The sequence below is a fragment of the Plasmodium gonderi genome, assembly GCF_002157705.1.
Source record: "Plasmodium gonderi DNA, contig: Pgo-contig_494, whole genome shotgun sequence".
In the NCBI taxonomy this organism is placed as follows: Eukaryota; Apicomplexa; class Aconoidasida; order Haemosporida; family Plasmodiidae; genus Plasmodium; species Plasmodium gonderi.
This window is the reverse complement of record NW_021629348.1, coordinates 25,430-37,133: the sequence shown is the minus strand read 5'-3', so window position 1 is coordinate 37,133 and position 11,704 is coordinate 25,430. Positions and strand designations below refer to the sequence as shown.

General features: G+C 21.5%; 2 protein-coding genes across 2 annotated transcripts; both read left to right on the top strand.

Annotated features, from left to right (window-relative positions):
* Positions 1–334: 334 nt before the first annotated feature.
* Positions 335–1,494, top strand: PGO_003645 (variable surface protein; the record flags this gene model as incomplete). Its single annotated transcript, XM_028691346.1, has 3 exons — positions 335–376; positions 517–1,209; positions 1,327–1,494. The coding sequence occupies 3 exons, from the start codon at positions 335–337 to the stop codon at positions 1,492–1,494; spliced, it is 903 nt and encodes a 300-aa protein (XP_028547147.1).
* A 3,057-nt stretch (positions 1,495–4,551) lies between these two features.
* On the top strand, positions 4,552–6,372 carry PGO_003640 (variable surface protein; the record flags this gene model as incomplete). Its single annotated transcript, XM_028691345.1, has 3 exons — positions 4,552–4,581; positions 4,717–6,072; positions 6,184–6,372. 3 exons carry the CDS (start codon positions 4,552–4,554, stop codon positions 6,370–6,372), a joined length of 1,575 nt encoding a protein of 524 aa, XP_028547146.1.
* Between the last annotated feature and the right edge of the window lie 5,332 nt (positions 6,373–11,704).

Genomic DNA, 11,704 nt, shown 5'->3' with positions numbered 1-11,704 from the left:
GCACATTAATTATTATATCAATATATATTTCATTTACATTTATATATGAAATAATTTATTTGTTACATTTTATTTATATACATGACAATATTAAAAGTCTTTTCTATAACAATCATATATATCCCTAAAGTTATAAATTCATTTTTTAACTTGTGAATATAATTAAAAAAACATTACATAAACCTTAATGCATAAAACTGGAATGGTTTTATGCATACAAAAAATTATATTATATCTTATATTAATAAAATTATAATAGTGAATATATATAACATATATATGATATTATTATGTTATATTTCATAAATATAATTTTTTTGTGTGTTTACCGTACATGCATATCAGAATGGATGATTCAGTGGATGACAATGAAAATGTACGCTTCTATTTGATTTTAAAAATATAATATATACAACTTTATTTAAATATATCGATATATTTGTAATACATATGTATGATTTATACTTCAAAATATTAATTTAATATTATCATATTTATAACGACTTTTATTTTTAGTTCGTTTTCAGTGGGATATTTCCGGTATGTTTAGAGGACATTAAAATGGTCATAAGAAATATTGATTATTCTCCTCTATATTATACATATCAAAATAATTGCAATCATTATGGAATCAAATTAGCGATAGATAATCCTAAGTTTTTAACGTATTGTATGCATCTCAGTTTTTATTTAGATCATATAAAAAAAGAATCCAGCGATAATAAAGAAGCAAGTTGTAAATATTTTAATTATATTCTAAAGTATTTTGTACGAGATATAAATCCTTCATGTAAGGTGGAAAGAGAGTGTTATAACAGAATGATAAATGCAAAATATGCAAATATTGAAGGGATGTCTGATATATGTCTACAATATGTAATAAATTTTAATGATGATACATTTCAGAAATTTGACAACTTGTATAACTTATATAATACATTAATAAATAATGGTGATACATGTCTTTCCAATAGTACTTGTTTTAATAAATATACGGAGGTCTCAAGTAGTTGCCAAGATGGGAAAAAGGGAAATTTTTGCAAAGTACTACAATCATTTAAAGAACTATACATTAATGACGGAGAAAATGAACAAAAAGAAGATTCTGAAATCATGTATACCTCCACTGGAACATATATACGGATGATATTTTTAAGTTTAAGTTTTTCTACATTTGTAATATCACTAATTGTATTCATTTTATATAAGGTTAAATATAAATACCATTTAGATAATATATATTTCATTATAATATATTTTATTGCGAAAATTCTGTCTAATAAATGAGCTATTCATATATGTACAACATGGATTTTTTATTATTAGTATACTCCTTCTAGTTCATATTTAAAACCAATGATAATGAAGCTAAAAAGAATATTTAATAAAAAAAATGATGAATATCTCACATTATTGGATCCATTCGAATATACATACAAAAATTCTATTGATCAGGATTATAGAATTGAATATAGTTCAGTATACAATACTTAATAAACATGCAATAACAGTTAATAAACTAAAAATGGTTTTACCTAAGTAACAAAAAAAGTAAATTATCATTTTAGAAAAAAATTAATAAATATAAAAAAGTAAGTCCCAAAAAATGATACATAGAATGAGCATACTGTGAATCCTGCTTAATTATCTAATCCTAAATTAGAATTTATTTACGTTAGAGAATTTAAAACTGCACCTGAAGAGAATTTTATAGAATTAATTGAATGCAATTTGGAAGATGATTCTTAACAATTATCATATGAGCATAGCATTTCACGATTTATTCATAAGCAGCGAAAGACATAACTCTGTAAATATTTTAGGTAAAGTATATTTCATAATTGTTTTATTTACTATTACTTCTGTCACTTTGTATATGGTAAATATATATTATATTAATACAAATATGGAATATATTTTTTTTAATAGCTCACTTCCTTGAAATATCAACAATTAATAAATAAATACGTTATTTTAACTTTTTTTTATATATATGTTTACACCATTAGAAATCCAATTTCGCAACGTAATTGGACGGAAAATGTGTATTATAAGTGAAATGTGTAGAGACCAAAATGTAGAATTTGACTATCAATTAGTACCATGTAATTCATATTATATAGAGAGAAAAGAACATTCTATAGGATAGGTTCGTGAGCAATATTTTATTATATATAATATATAGCAATGGCACATGTATTAAAAGATTAATTATAATAAAAAATGTATCTTCAAACTGTAATGTTATTAAATATGAAATATAAATTAAATGAAAATTAAAATGTGTTAATCAGAATATTGATGAAATATATACATAAAATATAATAAAAAATATATGATGTAAAATAATTAGCAATAATCCTAAATAAATAAATTATTCTTGAGAAAAAATTATTTTATATATATACAAAATTTATATGTTCCCATTATATTTTACATTATGAATTAGATTCCATCATTTTTCATATATTAAGTTCTAGAAAATATACGGTTTATAGTATAATAGAATTTAATACCTTTACAAAATTATATAGCATATAAAAATTTACTTTATCTTTACAAAATACATATATATATTTAAAAGATTCTATGAGTTATTCCTTATTAAATTATTAAGGACTTACGGATATATATATATATATAAAGAATATAGTAAAATATATATTCTTTTGTTATAAGTAATATTATTGATTTATTGTTATTTAATATATAAATCTTGTTGCTAAGATAACTGTAAAATTGATTGTTTATTTGTGTAGTTATTGTATGCGTTAAAATATTAGTAAAAAATTGTAATCACATAACTTATCAGGAAATCCACAATTAAAATTTTAGTGTAATTATTCATATATATACTTTAAATATAAAATTATTATTTGTGATTTTGTAACATCTATAAGAACACTATATGATCCACTTATAAAATATATAATAACATTATAATATCTAATTTATAAATATTATTCAACACGCTCACATGTTACACTCTAATAAATTAACTTACAAAAATTTACATTAATTATTAATCATTTAATTGTGATGATAACGTATAGTGTTATATTTGAACTATATCAAGTATACTTATTTTAAGAAATAATAATTTTTTTATTAATTCTTTATTGTGGTACTGTGTTTTTATTAATATTATTCTAGGTTAAAAATAATTTATTTTATAATAAAAACTTAATATACTATTCTCTTTTGCAAATATATGTTTGGTTTTTAGTAAATTTCACTTCACAAAACAGTATTTATGGGTATATTTATTTATAACATTATATCTAATTCGTTTCTATTTTTTGAATACATATTACAACTCATTATGTTACTTATTAAAAAAACATAATTTTAATAATTTAAAATGGGAGAAATAACAATTATTATGGCAATTAACAATTAATACAGGATTTTCTGCTTTCTCATAAGAAAAACAATTGAAAAAAAAAAAATTAACATTAAATAAAAATGAAAATATAAAAAATATGAATGCTTTAATATTTTAATAAAAATCCTCAAAAAAACAATTTTTTTTTAACTCTGTTTAATGATAAAAATATTATGACATGTATTAATCAATTTAACTCATTACCTTTTTATTGTGACTCATTATAGCATAAAGTACATAAAATATAATTAATAATTATATTTTCGAAAAAAGTCGAATGATTTAATATAAATTAAGCAAAAAATCCAAGCAAAAGATTAAAAATGAATGATGAATATATAATAGTGTGCAATACTTAAACAAAAGTATATAATTAAATCATAATAAATTTAAATTCTGAAAAAACATTTATAATAAATCTATTTTATAAAAATAAAAATACATATTCTATGTGTTACTATAAATATTATGTATGAAAATTTATATTGTGTATAATATGTATAAATAACACATCCTTGAATTTACAAAATGGGAAACAATATATCGTATATAGCAAGATTAAAATAACTACATTAACTTCCTTATAGGATTTTTTTCATAAAAGATAAAATAAAAATTTGTATATACTCCTATATATTAAAAAAATAATTTATTTTGTATTTATAACAAGTAATATCAAAAGAAATAAATATCTAGCAATTTAGTAATTACATATAAAGGAAGAAACTGAACACCTTGACACTAAAATAAAATACAAATGAATTAAAGAATAGATTAAAAATGTATATAAATTTTAATGAAATTTTATTATACTATTCTTTGTTATTAGAAATAAAAACGATATATTCGCAAGGCACTGTATTATAAAACTTTAATACTACATAAATTATTTAGTCTTATATGGATATTTGTTTACCAAATGTTAATGTTATTTTCTCAAAATTATAGGTATATAAATTATTCTAGAATTATAAAATTAAAATATTATAAAAATCGTCTACATTAAAAATAAAATTCCACAATAAAAAATATATATATTTTTTAAATCATTATAATTCTTCTCATATTAATTCCTGTATTAAATATTCTTATTTTTTATAGATATAAATAATGACATAGAATATTTATTCTTTTTACATCAATTAATATATACACAACGAAAGGAAATGACTTTGGCACAATCTAATGGCCAATGGGTATGATTTAATATTTTTATACACCAATTATTAAAAAAATGTTTTACGTTAAATTTATGTTAAATAGTGCGAAAATGTTCTTAAAATTAAAAATTTATACTTTTATCTAATTTTTATAATATATGTAATTTCTAGGATCATGTACTGAAGGGTCTGTCCTCAGACAAAATATATGATGAATTCAACAAAGGGGCTAATACATATAGCAATAAAGACGTCTGTAAAATATGTGAACAGAACAAAATGGAATTTCCCGGATTTGAGGAATTCTGTAAAAAGTTTGCACGCAATTTAGATGATATATTAGGCATGGCAATTGGAGGAAAATCTAAGGAGAAATGTATATTTCTGAAATATTGGGCATATAGTGAAATAAAAAAAATGGAAAATCATCAAGGCAAAGATAATAACGTTCTGGCGCTTATTGACCATCTATATAATATGCGGTATTGTATTAAAAAAAATGAACAAGTTAAATATTCTTGTTATTATTATTATGATGATTATAATGGTAATTGGGAAAATGAAAAATTTTTATATGAATATTTTATAAATTTTCATGAAATTAAAAAAGAAATTGAACATAAAAAAGACGGAAATAAAAGTAAATTTGAAGAATACCTTCGACATATTAATAAACTTTATAAAAAAATAAAAGAGCAGAATAGTTGTTGTGGCATTAATTACGATCTTTGTAGTGATTATTTTAAATGTAATGAAGAGTATGATCCAAAAATTCTCTTATCTGAATTGAGTAGAAAAATATTAGAAGATAAAAAAGGAAAAAAACAAGAAGGTGAAAGTTCACCCGCAAATGAATCAGCAACAGAACCACCTAGTGGAAAAAGTGTTAGCGATGAACCCCTAAAAAATTACATAACAAAAATGTACAACACAAGATGTATCACAAATTATGCTCTTAAGAAAGATCATTATGCATTTGTTTCATGCTATAGATCAGGAAAAGGTTACCTTGACGTTGAACATATATTTAAACCTACCGAAGAAGAAAACCAATTTTATTCTAAGTTACGTGAAAATTCTAAATATTCTACTGAGAAAAGTAGACATAATATAGGAATACCTGCAACATTACAAGGTTATGCGGCATTAGGTGAATTCATAAGGGAAGGAGCAAATGAAGAACGTGGAAAATATGAATTGGGTCGAAATGTTGCATACATGTTTTCAGACTCAGGTAGAAAAGGTAATTTAGGAAGGAAAGATAAAACTGTTATGTGTTCCAATATTGAAATAAATAAAGATGGAACTGCAATTTGTGTTCAAACAGAAGCAGTTAATTTTGATAACAAGAAAGATCAAAAAGGAAGTAGTACTGTGTTATATAATGCTACTGGAAATGCTTTAACAGAGAATAATTTCTATAATTTGGATTCAGAAAATATTACATTTACTACGATTCTTCCACGTGTGGTAACTTCGGCATTATTAGCTGCGGGTACACTTTTCGTTTGCTTTCTCTATTATAAGGTATGAGCTAATAATATTATAAAATATATATCTATCATATAATTCCCCCAAATAAATTATTTAATTTATTATATTGTAATATATATTATATTTTATTTTTTTATATATTAGTTTACCCCATTCGGAAGCTGGATCCATAATAAGATGTCCAATAAGAAAAAGATTAAACGCGAGATCAATATGGAAATTAAGCATACTCCTCACAGGGGAAATAAGCCAAAAATATCAAACAGCTCATCAAGGACTACAAATAGGGCCACCCCTAAGAAAAGAGCTCGCATATCTTATCAAGCTTCATAAGATATTTTTTTATGCTGCTACGTATAGTACCAAATAGTGTAAAAGAATAATGAAAATATACGTGCAGATAGTTGTGTTTCATAATTGTGTATAATAAATGCTATTAGTAGAAAATTGTAAATAATGTAAAATTTACTATAAATATATTTTCAATTACATTAGAGAATTGTCATTTTTTTTTCAGGAATTTTTTTATCCTTTTTTTGATAAGATGTAGTAATAATCTACTTCATAATTGTTTTTGTTCCTTTTTTTTAAGTTGATAAGTTTATTAATTGTTTAAAAACTCTGTTTTATGATATGTTATCTCCAGTAAAATAATAAAATTGTATAGTTTCGTATATTCCAATGTTACATTTTTTTCGATGTTTGTTATATATTTCTAATTCATCACATGATAAGATGTACATAAATTGATTAATTAAATATTTAGTTTTATTCCAGTGAGTTCATAGAATAATATAATGATTCCATAATTCATTGGAAGGGAATTAAAAATTAAATAATATAATAATAATTTTAGATAAAGAATTACGTATTAATTATGAATGCACATAGAATTTATTTAAAATGCCCTCTTCCGAATGTAAGAATTTTTTAAAATATTCTTTTAACTATTAATATATATTTTAATGCATTAATTGAACACTCTTAAGAGGCAAATATTTTATAAATACTTTTAAAATATGTACTTAAGAATTAATTTTTCGTTGTAATAAATATAAGTGGTTATATATTTTTAGTTTATATTGTAATTAGATTATCTCTATTTTTGCGAATATGCACTTTATGTAATTAAGGCATATATAGGAAATGATAATTAATAAAGAATTACAATAAAATTTATTATACATGCGTAAATATATTTATGCAAAACATAAAATTTAAAGTAAATATATATTATTTTTTTAACAAATGCAATTCTTTTAATTTTTTCACCGTGTAATTAAATTTTTATAAATAGTATCTCTTAATAATAAATTAATTAAGTATAATTACAAGGAGGTAAGAAAGCTAATGAAGCTATATGATCGTAAGAATTAATTAGAAGTGTATTATATTTCAAGAACAGATTTAATTATGGTTTTACTTATCTATATTATAATAATATCTAGAAAAATTATATTGACTTGTAAAAATGATAATAATAATTGAAAAGAAATATGTTTTTTTTAAATAAACAGTGATCATAAAATAAAACATATAATATAAACTTTTAGTTTTAAGTATGACGTTGTAACGTGGATCTACAAACATAATTATATAAAGAATTGGATATTAGGTAACTTTAAATGTGACAAAAATATTTAATGTCTATCATAACACAGAATGATGTATATTGGATTTCTACAGTTCATTTGTCAAATAATATATTTATCAACGTGTTAAGAAGATGATTAGAGAATTAATTAATGTAGTTCAGGAGAAATTTATCCCATATATATTCAAAACCAAAATGACTGTTTCTTTATGATATTAAATAAAATGTACGTTCTTTCAATATTTTTCACAAAATTTATATGTATATATATTTTCTTACATCATGTACAATTTAACAGGTTTTTGCGCGACACATTACCAATAACAAAAAGGCTTGTAACTGAAAATAGCACTTGGATATTATACGAACATAATCTAAAATTTTATTAATATCATAAACACAATAATTATTTCCCAATGTATCATGAAATAAAATTATACATTAATAGTATAGTAATAAAATATAACATTCAATAGTATATATTAATGTCATGAATTAGATTATAAGCTATGTTTTAATTCAAGTGTTTTTCTAAAAATCATAGTTATGGTAATTATAATTTTTAGCAAATAGTATAAGCAAAAACAAAATTAAAATTTTTAATTATATAAAGATACATATACTATTAATAATATTATCACGTTTATCGAAATAACTTTAATAAAATGCATTCACAGATAAATTACCTATTAAAACCTATAAGACTGAATGGATCAATATTTTTATATAATATAGAATAAAAACAAATATTTTTTATACTCAACTACTATATGACATTAGTAAAACCGTTTCAGAATTATAATTTATTGTTTTGTTATTTTTTGTTAAAAATAATTTATTGATATATCCCTTTTTAAAACAGTGAAATATAACAAATACAAGCATATGATAATGTAAAAAAAAATGCGTTGTATAACGATTTGATATATATTATTCAAATTATCGGATATAAAACAATTGATACTAATATTTTTTCATAATAAACGTAAAAAGTTTGGATAATTTTTCCCATCTGAACGCAATTATATTTTTATTATAATGTGAATACTTAAAAAAAAAATATACATAGTTTTTTAAATTTTTTATTATAGTAATTAAATTAATTTATTTTTTTACATTAATGTGTGATATTAAATAGTGTGAAAAATCACATTTCACATATACGTTTTTGAATATATTTAACATTCCTAGTTATCTGCTGTTAACATAAGTTAACATGTTATTAATTTCAAAAGATTTTAAGAATTTCAAAATGTGAAATTACAGTTAAAATCATACATAAATTGTATACAAATTTTTCTATATGAAAAAAGGGTATTCTCTGTGTATTCATTATTTATATTGTATATAATATAAATTTAACAATTATTTAAATTTTAAAAAAAGCCTTAGACATAAAAAAAATTATATTTTATACGTAAATTGCAAGTAAAAATATATGCTTATATTATAACTATGTAACATTAACATTTATAAATATATTCATTACCCATAAAAAGTTAAAATGATTACACTCAAATGTAATATTAATTACATATTTGAAGTAATAATAAAAAAAATGTATGGACTATTTATTTATATAGCACCAAAGGGAACTTAGTTTGTACATGTGTATATTAAAAATAATTATTTATGTTTTTATCATAATATAATTATATATTTCTAAAATAAACAAACACACTAAAAATTAAGGTTTTAGCTTAAAAAATATTAAATTACTGGAGAATTGAAGGTAGTTTTTAATTCTAATTATTTCTAAAATAAAAAAAATCTGTGTTATATGATATGTATACCATTACATTAATGCATACTTATAGGTTAATTAAATGGATTTATTTGCCTAAATTCATATCATTAGTGTGTAAAACTATTGAGAATTATATAAAAAATGTTGTTGTCGCATTATGTATTATATCAAACATTTGTTTAATCTGTTCCTATGGAAACTTCATTTTCAAATTTTCTTTCCTTATATAATATATAATGAATAAGTTATAACAGATTTATTTTGTATTCTTTTCTGTTAAATCAAAGAACTCAATTATTTAATTGTATTTGAGTATTATAATATTTCAGAAAAAAACATTTCATTCTTCTGGACATATATTAATTGTAATATAATATATTTTACCATTTTCATTTTTAGAATTATATTTAATATAATTATATTCACATAAATTATGTAAAAAATTCAATGGCGACTATGAATTCAAATGAAAATATCGTATTAAGATTACTAATTCTAGGGGTAACAATAATAGATTAGCTGATATATGTAATAAGCTTACAAGAAATTCATCCTAAATTAAAAGCTCTACACGTCTTACAAATCCATACTTAAACTTTACCTACGGGATATAAGATAAAATAGGGAAATATACAAAAAATAATTAGTGTAAGAATTCCAATTCTCCCCTTTTCAAAGAACTTTATAATGTAAGAAAAATTTATAAGCAATGTGTAAACATGATATTCCTTTTGTCATTAATAATGTAAATTAACTATTTTGAAAGAATTGAATGAAAAAACTTTTTTTTATGTTTGTGCTTTGTATTTTTATAGTATTTAAGAAGTTATTGTTCCAAAAATATTGAAAAAAATGACATATTAGAAAAATACCTTAATTACCTAAAATCTATAAATCAAAAGAACACAATGTTTTGCTGTCCTTATATGGATGCAAAGTGTTCAAATTGATTTTCTTGCGATGATATATGTAATGGAGACAAAATCTTTTAAGAACTAACATGTTGATAGTTTTTCCCCTATAAAAGATAATAAAAAATATAACTGGATTAAGAAATGGGAATATAAATATTTTAGCTATAAGCAATAAAAATAAAAGACGTTAATACTTTTATATCGTATTCTATAGTTGCACTAAAATTAAAAGTTAATGATAATATGCTTCAGGATCAAAGCAGGTAAAGGGCTGCGTATTCTCAAATATCCAAGCGAGGACGTAACAAATTATCACACACTATAAGACAATTATATCCAAATAAGAAAGGGGTATGAGAAAATCATTTAGTATAAGTTAAGTCAATGAAATGCAGATAAATAGATGTAAGTGGATCTGGAATTATTGGATTTAAACATCTTAATGCTGTTATAAAAGAAATGGCTAAATTTATGTTTGATAAAAACACTGGTTCTTTAGTTATTTAAGAAAATGAGTATATTTTGTTGAATATCAATTTTAAGCTTATTGGATGTCTCAGCCCTCCTGATTGTGGTGGTGTCTTAAATTTAATTTTTTTATTGTATAGTGAATTTAGTGTTTTTTAAGGTAAAATCTATAATATAGCAAATAATATATTTGTATGGATATATATAATTATAAAATAATTACATATATGTAATAACATTTCCCTTCTCTCATGAGTTTACGCCCTCTGGGTGAATGATACTTAAAAAGGTATTAAATTAGGGAATGTCTAATAATGATGATAGTGCTTGCTTTGAGCGTTTATCATATTTGTAATGTTAGGTCTAAGGTTCAGAATAGTTTGCCATCACACACCATAAAATGCGAACTTAAATAAGCAAATAATATGAAGACATGCACCTTATCATCTACATGGATTTGTTTTTGTTAAACATTTCATACAAAATCAACAGATTAGGAATAACATGAAGAAGTATAAGATTCTATTTATATGTGTTGCCAAATTTAATATAATTGTAAGGAAAAAAGGTGATTATACACTTTTTATTTAAAGAAATAAAATATCTTTCATTTATAATTTTTTGTCCGTTATGAAATATTTTGAAAAATATTTTCATATATATATTTTTACTCATTTTACTATATGATATATTCAGGAAAATAGGTTAATATCGTATTTTGCAGAAAATTCATATTAAAATAAATGTGTATTATTAAAATAACAAGGAAAAAGATTAATTCTTTTTAAAAGTACTTTCTCACAAAAAGTAATTAAAGTGTTAAGTAAAAAAAATTAGATGTATCCTAAAAAAATATATCAACAAGTAATATATATAAATTTGTTCTATTGAATTATATAAAAATTGTTTTTGTCTTTCATACTCGTTTAAATTATACATCTT